Source organism: Salvia miltiorrhiza, chromosome 7 (assembly GCF_028751815.1).
Source record: "Salvia miltiorrhiza cultivar Shanhuang (shh) chromosome 7, IMPLAD_Smil_shh, whole genome shotgun sequence".
Lineage (NCBI taxonomy): Eukaryota > Viridiplantae > Streptophyta > Magnoliopsida > Lamiales > Lamiaceae > Salvia > Salvia miltiorrhiza.
Window position 1 is genome coordinate 4622697 of NC_080393.1, and position 17742 is coordinate 4640438.

The 17742-nt window shown below is 33.6% G+C and overlaps 3 protein-coding genes across 4 annotated transcripts; all 3 read right to left on the reverse strand.

Annotated features, from left to right (window-relative positions):
- Positions 1-1188: 1188 nt before the first annotated feature.
- On the reverse strand, positions 1189-2030 carry LOC130991922 (mitochondrial metalloendopeptidase OMA1-like). Of its 2 annotated transcripts, none has more exons than XM_057916377.1 (2): positions 1838-2030; positions 1189-1528 (listed from the first exon to the last, which is right to left on the reverse strand). In XM_057916377.1, exons 1-2 carry the CDS (start codon positions 1978-1980, stop codon positions 1252-1254), a joined length of 420 nt encoding a protein of 139 aa, XP_057772360.1. In that variant the 5' UTR covers positions 1981-2030; the 3' UTR covers positions 1189-1251. The 2 variants fall into 2 exon arrangements, with proteins under 2 accessions (XP_057772360.1, XP_057772359.1); XM_057916376.1 differs by having other exon boundaries at positions 1189-1531.
- Positions 2031-3444: 1414 nt separating this feature from the next.
- On the reverse strand, positions 3445-3903 carry LOC130993093 (mitochondrial metalloendopeptidase OMA1-like). Its single transcript, XM_057917816.1, has one exon. The coding sequence runs from the start codon at positions 3901-3903 to the stop codon at positions 3445-3447; it is 459 nt and encodes a 152-aa protein (XP_057773799.1).
- Positions 3904-6484: 2581 nt separating this feature from the next.
- LOC130991873 (probable voltage-gated potassium channel subunit beta) lies at positions 6485-10085 on the reverse strand. The gene is made up of 4 exons (XM_057916309.1): positions 9281-10085; positions 8445-8588; positions 7774-7938; positions 6485-6849 (listed from the first exon to the last, which is right to left on the reverse strand). The coding sequence occupies exons 1-4, from the start codon at positions 9860-9862 to the stop codon at positions 6736-6738; spliced, it is 1005 nt and encodes a 334-aa protein (XP_057772292.1). The 5' UTR covers positions 9863-10085; the 3' UTR covers positions 6485-6735.
- Positions 10086-17742: the final 7657 nt, after the last annotated feature.

Below are 17742 nucleotides of genomic sequence, written 5' to 3' on the forward strand. Positions count from 1 at the left end.
AGAAAAAGTTTATGAGATTCGTCTCTTTTTTCCCGTTCTTATTTTTGTGGTAAATATAGTCAATATAGCCAATATGAATCAATAAATAGGGATAAAATAGCTAGATTAATTGCATATAAATTAGTATTTTTCAAAAAAATATTAAAGGAGTTAAAAATGAAAAGGGAACTATATATATATTTTGTTGAAATGGAAGAAGCAATAGATTTCAAGTGAAATTTGCATTTATTCGTGCTTATGTTTTCTTCTGTCAGATTTTAATAAAACTTCGTCACTGCTTATGTTTCTTCTGTCAGATTTTAATAAAACTTCGTCACTTTTCTTTAATTCACCATTTTTTTCTTTTTGGAAGTTTGGTTTCAGGCAAAAAGTGGTGGACAGAAAACCCATCTTAAATCATGTGTGGACAAAAGGTTCGATTATTTGTTCTCCCTCTTTTTTTTTTTTTTTTCTTTCTTTCTGTGGAGGACAATCTCATAATGTTTCATCATTTTTTCCAAATACAGACCACGCTTCATACTTGAGAAATGTATAATAAATTGATATTAGGTTCACATTTGATTTCAACACAGAACGTCGCAATATGTAATAAAAGAGATATATAGCTAGAACAAAAAATAATCAATTCCCTAATTAAGAGGTTTTATTTTCGTGCAACTTTACTTCATGATCATTCACAAATTGGGATATATAGATGTTACGGCGGTTAAGAAATTTTAATATTGTTTTTCACAAAGTCACGAGGATGAAGCGCAATCTGTTGGTAAGACCAGGGACGGATCCAGAAATTTTTTGTTATGGGGGCACAAAAAAATTATATGTACAAAATACGTTCAAAAAAATTACTACTAATAATTCAAGTCTATAACAATTGAAATGAGTTTTCATTAATTGAAACATTTGTATAATTGACTCATTATCAACATTATTAAAAATTTATTTTTCAATATATACTATCAAATTATCATTCATCCATTGATTTTCCATCCGACTACATAGATGATTCTTTATGATATTCATTAATTTGGATTTAAAATTGGCAATATGAGATATAATAAAATTTGTATAAATATACATACATAATTAATAAAGAAAATGTTGTGGGGGCACGTGCCCCCATAATGAGTAAGGTGGATCCATATCTGGGTAAGACGCTTCTCTCCTGAAACCAATAGGTTGAGGGTTCGACTCACCTAAAATGCTAAAGTGTGAGTACTTTTCTTTCTTTAGGTGTAAAAAAAAAAAAAAAAGTCATGGCTTGATCAAGTTATCGAGCCAGAGCCTGGCCATCGCCGACCAGCTTGTAGGGAGCATGTCCCTATATATTGCAAGGGCTTCTTCCATGACTTGAGGCTGAGAAAGTAGTCGACATCTCTTCTCGCAAGAAGGATGAGTAGAAATAAAATCACCCAATAATGAAGTTTCACTCATTTCTTCAAACTTCTTCCACACAAGGGGAGCTTTTCGAGGATCATACCCTGCAGAAGCCATTACCATAAGTCCGATGTAATCTGCTTCCATCTCCGTCCTGCTACGTCCATCAAAACCAAAATTCATATTTTAGTCTTTGAATTCAACTTTTTCACAACTTTACCCTTAACCTGCGTTCTCTTTGGTTGTAAATTTATCATGGGAAAATGAATGATAAACAAATCCTTTCTTTCTTTTCCACATTTCCTACTTGACCCTTACTCATTCCTCATTTACACTACAAAGGATGAATAATATTATCACACAATTTTTGAAGAATTTAAAGGGTGAAATTTTGTTTATCCTTCCTTTTTCCATGATAAATTTACAACCAAAGAGAACGACGTGTGAAAAATTAAGTATATACCTCCGAGAATGAGGAAGCCTTAGGAAGAGATCTAATACTTTGTCGACAACAATATCAGGTTCCAAAAACCAGACGCGAATAAAATGCATTAAGAAGTTCAGCCACGTCTCTTTAATCATTTCTTCTATCAACACCGCCGCCATAAGCCACGGATCTGTAGAGATGGTTTCAGCAGTGTGCCTTGTAACACCATGACCAACCTATTCATTGCATATATATATGTGAATCAATTAATTAATTCAAACAAAAAATTCATCTTCAATTTATAAATTGAATGAAAGCTACATCCATTTGGACGTGCGGTGCATCCACTTCAATTAGGGTACGCTTGCACTAATTTCCAATTATAATTTATAAACTTCAATTAGAGTCGCTACAACAAAATGGTCTAGTAGTGATGTGGGTTTTTTAAAGAATTATCACCCCCAACAAAGTGTCGCTAGATAAAATTGTGACATCTTGTGATGAGTAACTATTATGTGTGTCATAAAAATAAAATAATGTCGTCGCAAAATTTAGAGACAAGAGTCTATCATTTTTTGTAAGTAACAAAATTGACTTACATGTATTTTTATATATCAAAAAAGTATATAAATGCATGCATGTGCAGATGTAACTAAATTTTGTTGCTGCGATAAATTTTCTGGCATATCTTTTGATGATTACGTCACTTCTAGACAATTAATTTTATTATTGTGAGTTTATTAATTAAGCCCTAGTTAGGGATTTAATTACTACGGTCCGAGCCAAGCATAAAAACACATGAAATTAATCATGCATATTTTGAAAATTACGTTACATGCATATATACAACCAGGGGCGGAGCCAGGGGGGGCTAGAGCCCCCCCCAAATTTTGAAAAAAAAATTATAATATGTCTAAAAATGTTGTTATTATTATTATTATATTTGTATTTTACTAAAAAAATGTCTAAAATGTATTGAATGCCCCCAAAAATTTTTAGTAAATGTTGAACTATATTATCTATGAAAATGTTGTTATTATTATTATTATATTTGTATTTTAGTAAAAAATGTCTAAATGTATTGAATGCCCCCAAAAAAAATTTTAGTAAATGTTTTGAACTATATTATCTATGAAAATGTTGTATTATTATTATTATTATTATTATTATTATTATTATTATTATTATTATTATTATTATATTTGTATTTTAGTAAAAATGTCTAAAATGTATTGAATGCCCCCCAAAAAAAATTTAGTAAATGTTTTGAACTATATTATAAATGAAAATGTGTTATTATTATTATTATATTTGTATTTTAGTAAAAAAGGTCTAAAATGTATTGAATGCTCCAAAAAAAAAATTTAGTAAATGTTTTGAAATATTATCTATAAAAATGTTGTTATTATGATTATATTTGTATTTTAGTAAAAAATGTCTAAAATGTATTGAATGCCCCCAAAAAAAAATTTCGGGGGCGCCCCCCCCCCCCCAAAAAAAATCCTGGCTCCGCCCCTGTATACAACAATGTTGATGCATGTAGGTGATCAATTTTGAATTCATATATGTAATTTTGGGTTCAATACGCAGTTTTATGTTTAATATTATGAATTCTCTCTCTCTCTCTCTCTCACTATAAAATACTATATATATACCTCGTGCCCAATGACGCTTGCAATTGCAGCAGCATCTCGAAACATATTAAGCAAGCCGGTGAAAACAAAAATCTTCCCAGCAGGTGCACAGAAGGCATTGACAATATGAGGCTCATCAACAAGAACAAACTCCCATTTGAATCCTTCCAAATTTGCAGATTGATGAGAAAATTCCCTTTTCCCAGAGAAAGCCTTGATCATCCTCATCATCATGTTCTCGTGTTGATAACGAGGTAGCATCATCGCTGGCCTCGCCGTGGCTGCCTGCTTCAGTATCCCCTTGCGCGCGGCCTCAACTATCTCCTGCCCTAGCTTCTGCAACCTAATGTTGTTAGGGTTTTCAGGGGGCACTATTTTGTGTTTGTATTCCGATTTGATTGCCTCGAACCACGCCTCGCCTAGCCGTCTGTCGCGAGAGCTCGAGAGGAGCATGAATTGGCGTCTCATTGTGTAAGGCACGGTCTCCAGATTGGAGAAATAGATATGACTGGTTGCAAACCCTAAACCGAAAAACCCTAAATTTCTTGGATTCTTAAGTTTAAGGAGGCACTTCTTCGGTGCATTCTGCAAACCGATCTTGGAATTAATGTAGCGACGAAAAGTGTAAAAAATTAAGCTTGTGTACGGCATTGATGCCAATATATCCGTGCTCAAATTTACTTGAAATTAATCGAAAATTGTAGTTTTACACATAACACGAGATAATATTTATAGCTACGAAAACTTGTCGCAATAGAAAAGGTCAATTACAGGAAAAGGAAGGAATCTACGAATTCGAGTAGATAATGGAGTATAAGTTTTCTTTTTTACAATTAGTATAACATATTTCACATTTTTTATAAATCTATATACTCCTGGCGCCAAAATTTCCTAAAGGAGTATTATACTATAGGAAATGCATAGTCTCATGGATTTTAATTAAATTGGGATGAATTTTCAGCCTTCTAAAATTTCAAATAAATAAATAATAATAATAATCAATTTGTCTTTATCCACAGCAATCATACTTGAAAAAAAATTTAACACTACTCTCTCACACTTTGTTGCTATAATTTAAATATCAGTTGTATAATAATTGTGTAATAGAGAAAGGGAAGAAAAATATCGTAAGAAGGAGTTTGGAGAAGAAATCACAAGAAACAGATGAGTGGTGCTACGCGAATAATTCTGATCCAATTATGAGGATTCTTTATTAGGATTGCATGGATTAATTGAGATAACAAAAGAAAGTCTCCAGAAGTGCTTAGACTATTTATATTAAGGTTTTTGATATAAAATTGAGATAAAGGGTGATAAATAATACCAGGGGAAGGAGATATTAAATTTTTCAGTGGAACAGTGATATAAGAGCGGGTCTCTCGCTTAATGTGGGTCTTCTTGTTAATCAATATTGTTATCAACCGCTTAGATAAAACATGATTATTTATCTATTTTGTTTTATCTAGGGCTATCAAACATGTATTAAACGTGTATCAAAATAAATTAAACGTGTATTATTGATTTAATGAGGTGGTCAAATTATAATAATAACATGCCTAAAATATAATACTCCGTCCAGATAATAACGTCCCAAAAAATGAGACACTCAAATTTAAAAAATGTAGATAAAATAAGAGACAAATAAAGTTAATGAGGATAGAGTAGTAAAAAGTAAGAGAGATAAAATAAATGAGTATGTAAAGTAAATTACTATTTTCTTTTTTGGTTGAAACATTATAAATGAGACGCTCAAAAAGAAAATTTGGAACGTTATTATTATGGGACGGAAGGAGTATCCAATTTCTCATCCAATCCATAGTGTTGAATTTGAAATTTGATTTTATATATATCAAAAAGCAAAATTATTTTCCTTCTATATTTTATTGGCAAAAGACTTATTATATCTGTCGGAAAGTTTAATTGTTTGTTAACCTATTCTATATAATTCCTTTATTTAATACAAAAATAATAATTAAATGTCATAATTCTTGCTCATCTATTTTTAAAATATAAAAAAATGTGTTTTTATTATAGCCTATATATATATAGGAAGAAGATCTAATAAAAACCTCTGTTAAAATGAGAACTAGGAACCTAATCTTGACCTTTTAAATATTAGATCTAATGGTTAGGATTTAGTCAACAAAAGAAACTGTGCATCTATTATATTATACTGTGCACTTAAAAAATATGCAATTTATGTAATTGAAACCAACAATGCAAAATACTCAAGTAAATCGAAATTGTGCATCTATGCAATTGAAACTGTGCATCTATGCAATTGAAACTGTGCATCTGTAGTTTAATCTCAGCCCTCTATTTTATTTAAATCAATGGCTTTAAATTGGTTCCTAGTTTTATCTTAAGAGGGGTTTTTATATTAACCCTACCCTATATATATATATATATATATATATATATATATGGTGCGGTTATAGTGAGAACCACAATTATCGTGAGAACATAAGAACCAATAAAATTACTGCATCTGCTATACAAATTAATGCATCCGCTATTAAATTTAATGCATCCAAAAAAAATAATTTTTTTGCTCCCTTCAGGATTCGAACCCAGCATCTGCATCCATCCACCAAGATGATGCATCCACCGTAGATCTTGATGATCGAATGGCTTAAAATAGTTCTCTGTTCTTATTTTATTAGTGGTTCTTATTTGAACCTCTCCCTATATATATATATATATATATATATATATATAAAATAAGAACTAGGAAAATGTATGAATTTTTTATAGAACACGTAAAAATTCGCTGTATAAATGTATGGATTGCGAAAATAAATTTTTGCTATCTTTGGGATTCGAACTCAGAACCATGAATTCATTCAACAGGATGATGAATCAACCGTATATCTTAATGATCTAAGGGTTGGAAATAATTCTTATTTTATATTTTAAGAAGTGTACTTATTTTAGTCCACTTCTATTTATATAAAACTAAATTAACTGAAATGCCCAATTGATGATCAATAAACATCACAGTTCAAAATTCGAATGCCAAACCAACTACAATCGAATACTAAAAAACAACTGAAATAATTTCTGTAAGATAGAATGTGATGATGAAAATGCCATATCAGAATATCAGTCACGAGATGATGTTAAGAAACTCATCCCAACAAATAATCATAGTAAAAACTCAAGTACGTATACAAGACAAAAAAGCTCAAAAATATCGAGCATGTGTCAATATATATATGGAACAACAGGCAAACAGAACGACGAGCACATGAGGTGCTGCAACAGAGAAACACACACAAGAGATAGATGGGAAGCACGTATCTACCGGTATGAGTCGGGGCGCTTAGGTTTGCTTTGAACGACAGCCTCGATCTTCTCCATCACAGCAGGCGTAAGCAACGGAATAACATTGATAGCCTTCATGTTCTCTTCAATCTGCGTAGCAGCAAAGGGAACTTATAAATTGCATCTCTCGGCAGAAATTGAATCAAGAATTATGTGAAACATATAATAAATGTGGTGTCATAAGCCAAGTCTCTCTCTCTCCCCTAAGAAAACTGCGCCTGGCAATTCTTTTACAATTTCAAAACATAGCAAAATTGATTAGAGTCCAATAAACTATACAACAATTACCAAGTCAAATTATGTTCTTTCAGATTTAGCGACTATAATTTTACTAGACCATCAAACTACCAGATTATGATGATAAATCAACAGAAAATGCTATGAAGCAATTAACTCCATTTAATAAAAATATAAATTGTTCAATTTTAATAGTAACTCAAAAGCTATCCTAAAAACTACTCTGTCCGCCCAACTTCAGGCCTATTACTTTTCGGCATGATTATTTATGAGGATAAGATTGTAGTTTATAGGTGTGAGCCCAATATTTAATAGGGTAGATATTCAATTTTGTCCCATCGTATTAGCATTTTAACAAAAATGTCTCAACTTAAGGATAAGTGCATACAAGTATCCATCGTTTCAGAGTTTAGTTATTGTATGCACTTATACTTAAGTTTGGACATTTTTGTTAAAACACTGATACGACCCTATTTAATATAGTATAAAGTGATTAGTAAAAAAAAAAGGTTAAGTCAAATGAGACAATCTGAAAATGAATGCAGGCAAAGTCAAATGGGACGGAAGGAGTATATTCTTCAAAACTAAATCTCGGGTCAATTTAACCATTTCAAAGGGAGAATATACAAAATCAAGGTTTACGATATTTCACCATATCTCTTTATAACGGCTCAATTGCAGTCATGACTCACGAGATAAGATGTATAACAGAAATGAAGCCAACGACTCAACAGCATAGACCAAAGATGTGCAAACAATATAGAGCATTATGCTGACCTGGGACTCCTTGGTGGCACCCGTGATAACTGATGAGACATTGGGATTCGAAGCACACCAAGCAATTGCTAGCTGAGACAATGGCACGCCAAGCTCATCTGCAATCGGTCTTAAGCCATCTACTTTCCTCAGCACATCATCTACCAAGGATCTGCTGGCAAGATTCTGCATAAATTTTTACCAACGAGGTTAACAAGAAGAATAAGCGGAAGAACTACAACACAGGAAAATGCAGCACTATAGTGAATTAAGCATGTGGAAAGAAGAAGATAAAAGAGCTAAATCAAGTACAACACTAGCATAAATCGAAATGGGATTTCATATAAAGGAACACCATAGAAAGAAAGAGCTAAATCAAGTACAACACTAGCATAAATCGTAATGGGATTTCATCTAAAGGAACAACACAGAATTCGTTGGAACCAATTAATGTAAAGGAGTAAGGGGAAGCAAACGGATCTCACTATCACAATGTAACGAATTTCTAAACACTATTGAAGTCCTAATCTCATGTGCTGTCCATACACTAGCAAGTAATTACGATTAACACAGCAACTGCATAAAAAGGAGCTATTCAGAGGCAGAAACTACAAACCTCACAACAATGACTTTCAATGTAAATGTTGATATGAAATTTTATTTAGAACATCAAGCTGCAATTTTTTCCTCACCTTATAGTTTTCCAAGGCAAACCTACTATCCGGGGGGATGCTTCCCGATTTATACTTGCCGGTCAGAACTCCAGACGCGAGTGGACTCCACGTCGTGAGGCCGATACCATAGTTAGTATACAGAGGAAGAAACTCAGCCTCAACCTGCAGAATTTAACGCAGAGACCAATCTCAGAACACTGAATTCACACAACCACAACATAGGATCAAAAACATATCAAGCGACAATCTGCCCTAATTAAATACTAATTGTGATAAATAAATCCTAATTAGGGATTAATAAACTCTAAGTGGGAATTAGTTAACTCTAATTGAGGATTGATGAACCTTAATTGGGGGTGCATACACAAGTTCTTGCCTCAAGAAAACTCAATCTCACTGGAAAATCAGAACAGATCTTCCACAAAACATAAGGCGAAATGGAATTCCAGATCTTTCACCTATTTAACCAGCTTGAATTTAAAGATTAAGAAAAAAAAAACGGATCTTTCGATGATTTAATCCAAGCAGCACAAAGGATTAGACGCAATTCATTATTCAAACCCAAATCCAAAGCATATCCGCCCTAATTAGGGACTAATAAACTCTAAGTGAGGATTAGTAAACTCTAACTGAGGATTGACGAATCCTAATTGGGGTGGATACACAAGTATTCGCCGCGAGAAAACTCGATCCCACTGAAAAATCAGAACATATCTTCCACAAAACAGGGGGCGAATTGAAATTCCTGATCTAACTTTCACCCATTTAACCAGCTTGAATTAACAGATTAAGAAGAAGGAAAAAACAATTCAAACCCAAATCCCCCCCCCCCCAAAAAAAAAGTCACCTTATACCTTATGCCTGGAGAAGAGATTATACTCAGGCTGCTCGACGATGGGCCCCACGAGACCCAGCCTCTCGGCGACGCCCCACGCCTCGGTGATCTGCTGCGCCGACCACTCGCTGGTCCCCCAATAATACCAGCCCTTATCAATCACATAATTCATGGCCCTCACCGTCTCCTCGATGGGCGTGTAGAGGTCGGGGCGGTGGCAGTAGATGAGATCCACGTAGTCCATGTCCAACCTCTTCAGGCAGTTCCTCGTGCCCTCGATGATGTGCTTCCTTGAGAGGCCCTTGTCGTTGGGGCCGGGGCCGCCCCAGAAGATCTTGGTGGAGATGACGACGTCGGAGCGCTTCCATCCCAGCTCCTTGATGGCCTGGCCCATGATCTCCTCGGCGCGGCCATTGGCGTAGACCTCGGCGTTGTCGAAGAAGTTGACGCCGTTGTCGCGGCAGCACTGGAGGATGGATTTGGCCTCCTTGACGTCGAGCTGGTTGCCGAAGGTGACCCAGGCACCGTAGGAGAGCTGCGACACCTTGAGCCCGGATCGACCGAGGTTCTTGTACTGCATCTGTTGGTCTGGGATTTTCATCGAACAGTTGGTGGGCGAAGCAGAGTGCAGTAGCGAATATATGCCTTTTTGGGTTTGCTTGAAATGGACTTCGTTTTACTAAGACTAAGACCACGTCCACATGTGAAGAAAAATGACAACTAACTCATTTAAGTACACTGTTATGCAACTGCAACCTTCCTTTTTTTTTATATATATAGAATTGTTATTTTCTCAAGTTGGAACTTTGTTACTGCCCCCGTCCCCAAACATCTTAGAAAAAGTATTTGCTTTTTAAAAATAAGTTATGAAGATGTTTTGGAAACTATCCAAAAAAAAAGAGAGGAAGATGTTTGAGGGATGAAGGGGGTATTTTTTATTTTTTAAAAAGAATTATAATGCTCAAGGCAACTCCATTCACTTTGCGAGGATTTGTGGTACTGACTTTTTTTATTTTTTTTATTGAAAATTATTATTATTATTTATGATAAATTACATAAGTAAATAAACAAAATTTTGAAAATCGCGCCACAGAGAATTTGTGCGACAACTTTTATGCATGCGAAGAAGCAGTAATGGTCCCAGACTTTCAACTAAAGGATCTATTTTTATTATTTTTTTTGATAAAATTAATAATTAAATTAAACTAAAAAAATAACAATTAATGTTATTGAATTAGAAAAAAAAATGTATTTTAAATTGATTTTCAAATTCATGCTACAAAACAACTTCGAAAAATTAAAACGGATAAAGAAGAATTTTTTTATTTTTTAAAATTACGAAAATACTCTACTTTTTTTGTAAACTCCAAAGGAGTCAAGTGACCCCAATTTGGAATAAAATAATCTGGTTTTCCTTAAAAAAATATATAATTGTTGTATTTGATAATTTTGATTATGGATTATTTGTCTTATAAATCATAATCTATATAGGTTCTAGATTTAGGAAAAGATAAAATAATCGATTTTTGCAATTTAAGTGTTGAAGAAAATTTTCTGTGGAACGAACTTAGTACTCATTTTTAATGAACGCGTAATGTCGTTGATGATGTTTAAGGTTCAACAAATATTTTTCGAGCAATTAAATGAGATTTATTATATTACCTCCTAGAAAAGTCGTAAAGTATTTTTCAATATATATGTAACTCTTTCCTAAATAAATTTGAATATGTTTGGGCACCAATTGATTAATTTTGTAATCGCGTTAGGTAGAACTTATATTACAAATTTTTTTTTGTATGAAAGCGTGAAAAGATACAATTGTATCAATTTCATTTACAGTGGTCATTATTTTATATAGGGTTAATTGCACCAAATATCACCAACTTTATTCAAATTTCATTTTTCCCATAATTTTTTTAAAAAAATATTTTTTATCACAAATTGAATTAGTTGTTCATTTTTCCCACAATTTTTTACTTCGGTGACCGAAAAGTTGACGTGGGCGCTAGGGATGGCAACGGGCCGGATCTGGACCGGGTCTGGCCAATACCAGATCCAGATCCGTTTTCATATACTAGATCCAGATCCAGATCCAGATCCGTGGATCTGAAAATTTTGGATCCAGATCTAGATCCGCGGGTCCACGGGTCCAGATCCATGGATCTACTATTTTCAAATTAAATTAAAAAAATTTCACAAAATCAACAACATCTAATTTCCATCATGAAAAATATAACACAAAATACTTTTATCTAATTACTTTTAGTTTTTATTCTTTTGAATATAATTTATTTATTATTTTTAATTTAGTTAATATTATTAGTAAACTAAATATAAAATATAAAATATATATATAAAATAAAACGGATCCACGGGTCGGATCTGGGCCGGATCCGGATCTAAAATTTCAAGATCCAGATCCAGATCCGTTTTCAAAACTGAGATCCAGATCCAGATCCAGATCCGTCGGATCCAAAAAATTGAGATCCAGATCCGAAAAACGGATCTGGATCCACGGATCTGGACCGGGTCCAAGATCCACTGCCATCCCTAGTGGGCGCTGATGTGGATTTAAAATTAATCAAACAGCAAAATTACACAAAAAAGCCCTAATATCACTTGAACTTAAAAAAAAATTATTGTCTTCTTCTTCACAAAAAAAAAAAAAAGAAAAGAAAACAGCACCCCTCTTCTCCACGTCACCGCTCATCTCTGCCGGTCCCCTCGCGAACTCCGTCATCTGAGACCTTCAGTCCGCCGTCGCCGGAGCGCTGCCACCCCCATAGTGGCGGAGCTGTAACTGCCGTCGAGCACCCCCATAGTGATTGATTCTGCTAATTTTTTCTGCTTAGTATGTGGTTATTGGCTGTTTGTAGCTATTTAGTTTTGCTTAATTTTAATGGATAAAAGATAGAATTTTGATTTTGAAAGAGGCTTATTCAGCTTTTTGATTTTTGCTTAATTTTAATGGATAAAAGTTAGAATTTTGATTTCGACAGAGGCTTATTCAGCTTTTTGATTTTGACTGTTTGTAGCTGTTTGTAAACGCCTCTTTTTTCAACTTTTTGTAATGGGGACTGCACTAACTGAAAATCTTGTAATGCCTTTACAAATTTTTGACTTGAAACTGAGGCAGTTGCAAAATATCTTGAATGCATATGGAATGTTGAACATTTACGTATGTTAAGTATGTAACAAGAGTCTTGGTGGTTAATATTGGAAAATTGTATGGCTTCTTTTTGGTTCTCTAAGTAGTAGCAACACTGGTTTCCCGAATTCAGATGTCGGCTATGCTATTGCGCATATATACTTGTTTTTGCATATATTCTAGTTTATGATTTCAGTTCCAAACACATTGCTCCTTTATAATTTTATTTTGAAAATTGAATTTATGGGATTCGGGGTGTGGATGGGTGAAGAATGAAGAAAAACACTTAGTAAGGTAGAGAGAAATTTTGGAAAGAATGAAAAAAAAATTATGGGAAAAATGAAATTCGGATAAAGTTCGTGATATTTGGTGTAATAAAAAATACAATTTTTTCAATTTTTTTAAAAAAGTGTATTTTTATTAGTTGAGTGAAGAAATGGTCCACTTTTTTGTAAAGAATCTTTGACTTTTTTGATTAAATAATAAATAAAAACTTACCAAAAATAGGTAGGCTCTTGTTTTTGTGGACGTCCCAAAAAGACAAGTAGGCCTTGAATTGGTGGACGGGGGGAGTACTATATTGCAACACAAAGTAGTCGAACACTAATTAGACGGGTCGATGCCATTTTAAATCCACAAAAAACTTCGTAATAAAATGAGTCCACCAAATAAAAAGCCCATATGCAAACAGACCTTGTATATCTTATTACAGAAACGAGCCAGTAGTAAGACTAGACTGATTGGCTCGACCCGGCCCATTTACCACTCTATTAGGAGTAAGAGACTGATTGGGCCTAATGTTGTGCAATTAGTGTAATGAAATTATTGAATAAATTTTTATTTAGAAGTAATTGGGCCGGGCTTATTATTTTAGATTGTCTAAAGATGAACCCAAATACTATACTTAATTTGGGATGGTTATGATATCAAACGATTCCAATGCTCAACTTAACTCTAAAATCTGAAAATGTATTACATATATAATTATAATTCTAATAAAGTAGTATTAATCTTATACATTCATGCACATTATTATTAAAAGGGTTTTTGAGAATTAAATATCAGCGTGAGTATATATAGGTCGGTCGATAATTATAATTAGCAGAAACTTTCATTCTCATAAACATTATGAACCATTCACCTTTGTATAGATATTAATGATTTTTCTTTTTATGAAAATTGTAAATTATAAAAATCAACGGTCCAGATTAGTTTTTAGTATATACAATCATTTTTAACCCTTGGGCCTGGATCTTAAATTATACGAATAGAATCAATAGGATTTTTTTTCATTGTTTTAGGCGTATAGACAGGGATTAGGGTTAATAGTGTAATTTATTTATTTTATTTTATTAGTCTTTTTGCAAAAAGGGTTAATATAGTGCTGCTTAAAATATTTTTCATTTTCAAAATATACAAATATGGATAAAAAATGTAACTATAAAATAATTATCGTAAGAGTAGAAAAGAATATGATAAGAATCATTATTATCATAATGATTTACAATAACATTATAAATCAGCAGAAATAACTTATATTAGGAGGGGAGGGGGTGTAATTTGCTTATATGAAAATAAATACAGTAAATTATTTGAAGCTATATATATATATATTTATATTTAATGACGTCATAAATTTAAACTTATCACGTGTTGGTTTATTAAGATGATGATAGATGGAATATCATTCACAACAGTGGATTACACTGCAATTATACGCCTTGATTTACGTTGTAATCCAATTATACACCTAAAATCTCACATGCATGTAATTATTTCTTAATCTCTAATGTTTTCCGAAAGTCTCCTGTTATAATTAATATAGTATTAAATTTAAGTCACAAGTATATAGGGGTCAACACCAAACTCCTATCTAAACATAGGTGTCTTTATAAAAGAAAAGAAAGAAAGTAACTTCCTATAATTTTTCCAATGAAATAATTTAGTTGTGTACTTTTCATGACCCCCACTTCCCCCCACCCCCACCCCCTAAAGGAAAAAAAGAAAGAAAAGAAAAAACCCTCACATAATACCCTAATCTTTTTTTTGATCAGTAAAATTAAATTTTTATTGAGATGAAAAGCAAGGCACCAGAGATGCCAATCAAAACAAGAATGAAAGATTGAAACCCTTTGAGCACCACATGGTGAAAGGGATCCTCAACTCCAAAACTTTATAAACCTCATTCCAACTCCAAAGTCTACCCTTGATCTGTAAAACAAGTCTATCAATATCCCAAATCTTTCCTTGAAAACGACTCTCGTTTCTTTTTTCCCAAAGCGTCCAAACCGTTCCCACCCATAACGCATTTAGCAATCTTCTTCCTTTCTTCTTTTTGGCAGCAGAGATGAAGGGAGTGTAATGTTCAAGAGTACCTCTAGGATTTGCTGTTTTGATGTGTAACCATCGGAAGATTTGGTCCCACACCGCCGCAGCTTTCGGGCAATGAAGAAAAAGATGTTCCGTCGACTCCTCTCCAGCGACGCAGGCGCTGCATCCTCTCTCTTCCCAGCTAATTTGAATTTGTCGTCTTCTCAAGTTGTCACAGGTAGCCAATCGATTTCTAAGACATCTCCACGCCGTCACCTTGGCTTTGTGCGATGTTGGAGCCTCCCAAACCATAGCTATCTCAGCCGGTTGAATTTGTTGCGCCTCTCTGGAAGCCGCCACCAAATCATAAGCCGACTTTGTTGAGAATTTACCGTCCGTAGTTGCCCTCCAAATCCATCCATCAGTTAAACCTGTAGAAGGGACAAAAGCAGCAACAAGTCTCAAAAGTTCCTCCACCTGTCCAGTCTCCCTTTCCCTCAAATCCCTCCTCCAATTCACCGACCACACCCACACTTCTCCTTCCCAAAACCCACTCTCTCCGACGAGGCCTTTCTTATTCGAACACAAGTTATACAATCTCGGGAAAGAGAACTTAAGAGGTTTGTTAATAGCCCACACGTCCTCCCAGAACATTGTATTCATCCCATCCCCGAGACGGTGTTGAAGGTGATCAATGAACCATCTATCATCTCTTCCTCCCCCTTTCTCCACAATTTTCGCCCACCACCCCAACTGCCCACTTCTTCCCACCACCGAGCAATCCCCCTCTTCGCCCCAGATAAGTTCCCCATAAATAGATTTGATCACTCTGGCCCACAAAGCTCCCCCATCCACCAAAAATCTCCAAAGCCATTTAATTAATAGAACATGATTAAACCGTTCCACATCCCGAAATCCAAGACCTCCTGTTTCCTTATTGGAACACAAGGAGCTCCATTTAAACCAGGTGATTTTTCCCGACTGAGAGCCTCCACCCCACAGAAATCTGGAGAACAAGGAATTGAGATTCTTGAGCACAGTCTTGGGAATGAAAGCGTAAGCCAGTTGATATACCGGAATCGATTGAAGTACCGCTTTAACAAGAGTGATCCTCCCCGCCAAAGAGAGAGGTCTTTTTCTCCAGCTTGCAATTTTGTTTGAGACTTTATCCACCAAGAACTTCCACTCGCTAACACCATCCACTCGCTAACATAATACCCTAATCTATACTGGGGATTTATATGGTAAGACAATTTAATGAATTTCTAGAAAGAAAAGTGTAACAAAAATCAAAAGCTCATTCGTATATGAAATTAGAAAACGTAGAGAAAAAGGAAGAAATATTACTTAGCTATAATTTCTCAAAAATCTAAGTTCAAACTAGTTAATTTGTTGTCAAAGTATTTGTTTTTCCATGTATTAAGTTGTATCAATCTCGGTCTCCAATGCAAATTAATAGATTTATTACAAAGGGAAAGAAAAACATATACAAAATGGAAGAGAAAAAAGGAGGCAATAATAAAGATACATAGTAGTATAAAGTAGCCCACCTAAAAAAGGTGTAGTTTTTGACGAAAGTTACACAACATTTGCTAGTGGTTTCCTTTTTAAAAAAAAAAATTGTTGTCAAGATTGTCAATTTCGTTAAACAAACACAATTACTAAGTCTTGCAAAGTGGTTGTATGAATGTAGGAATCATGTAAATTAGACATTCGTATTCGATGTAGCAACTTCACTAGCTAGTATTATCAAGAAACCAAAACATATTTGGTTTGATTTGACGAACTACTATAATTCTATTTGAAGTCCATTTATTAAGTATAAAAATATGTGTAAGATTATCTTACAAATTAACATTCGTCAAATGGGGGAAATATTTAGATTCAAACTCACATTCAATTTCATAAATGTAAGTTTGATGGTGTTTCACATTATTATTTTTTAAGAAGGAAATTAAATAATTATATATTAAAATCGGAATAAATAGTATCGAGAAGCCATGGCGGAAAGTCATGCTTCCAGATCATTACATTATGAACACTAATAACAAATTTAGCTAACCGCGAATTAGCTTCGCGTCACATATGATATAAATCAATCACAACGTGCCTCCTAGCGTGTTCAAAAGCCTCCCAAAGCTCATCACTTAAAGACTCGGATCCATTGTATGTATCATGAAGTACATATATAGCCAAAATAGAGTCCGAGAAGAAAGTAATAGGACCAATATCATTTTTCAAACAAAAACCGATGCCGATCATCATGGCGTGAAGTTCTCCCATGAGGACTTGTATCTAAATCTTAAATAATATGACGGATTTTAACATGTCTAACGATCATACACAACTTATTGTTATATAAATATGTAGACATATTACGTGCAAATTAATTATAAATAGTAGTTAGAGTACACAATCAATTGATATATCGGGCTATGAAGATTAAATTTCAATATTGAGAGTTTAGATTTATTTTTATTTTATTTTTTATGTTGAGAGTTTAGGTTACGAAGATATAAATTAAAGTATCATGATCGAAACTCCTTTAGTTCTATGAATATCTAGGACTAGGACATATAATAACAAATCTAGAGTGATAAATTCCTTTAGCCCTCGCTCTGTAAATTAGAATTAATGCAATTCATTTTCATATAAGATGTATGATGTATCGCACACTAGTTACGTTGCAGAGTGTAATAAAAATGATTTATTAAAAGAAAATTTAAAATCAGATTTTTAGTAATAGAGAATGTGTAATTTTTTTAAGAAACAAATTGACCATCATAAGAAAAAAAATTATCATTATTACCAAGCTACTTTCTTCTATCACCAAATACACCTATGTTTGGCCTTTAAGTTCATACCTTTTATTATGTCTAGTAACATGCATGTGTGACGCACTAATAAGCATGATTAGTTGCTGACATCTTGCAATTTCAATCCATGGAATTTAAATTTATATATTATAAAAACAAAGGTATTTTGTGTAATAGGTATTGTTGTGTTTGTAATTAAAAAAACAA

What these genes read in the sequence shown, in the direction of transcription:
- LOC130993093 (XM_057917816.1), bottom strand. Translation starts at nt 3,903, where the DNA reads ATGAGACGCCAATTCATGCTCCTCTCGAGCTCTCGCGACAGACGGCTA.
- LOC130991873 (XM_057916309.1), bottom strand. Translation starts at nt 9,862, where the DNA reads ATGAAAATCCCAGACCAACAGATGCAGTACAAGAACCTCGGTCGATCC. An exon ending in TTGCCTTGGAAAACTATAAG is followed by an intron (nt 7,939 to 8,444) that starts GTGAGGAAAAAA and finishes AAATTTATGCAG; the next exon opens with AATCTTGCCAGCAGATCCTT. An exon ending in GTGCCACCAAGGAGTCCCAG is followed by an intron (nt 6,850 to 7,773) that starts GTCAGCATAATG and finishes GCTGCTACGCAG; the next exon opens with ATTGAAGAGAACATGAAGGC.
- LOC130991922 (XM_057916376.1), bottom strand. Translation starts at nt 1,980, where the DNA reads ATGGCGGCGGTGTTGATAGAAGAAATGATTAAAGAGACGTGGCTGAAC. An exon ending in AGGCTTCCTCATTCTCGGAG is followed by an intron (nt 1,532 to 1,837) that starts GTATATACTTAA and finishes TGATGGACGTAG; the next exon opens with CAGGACGGAGATGGAAGCAG.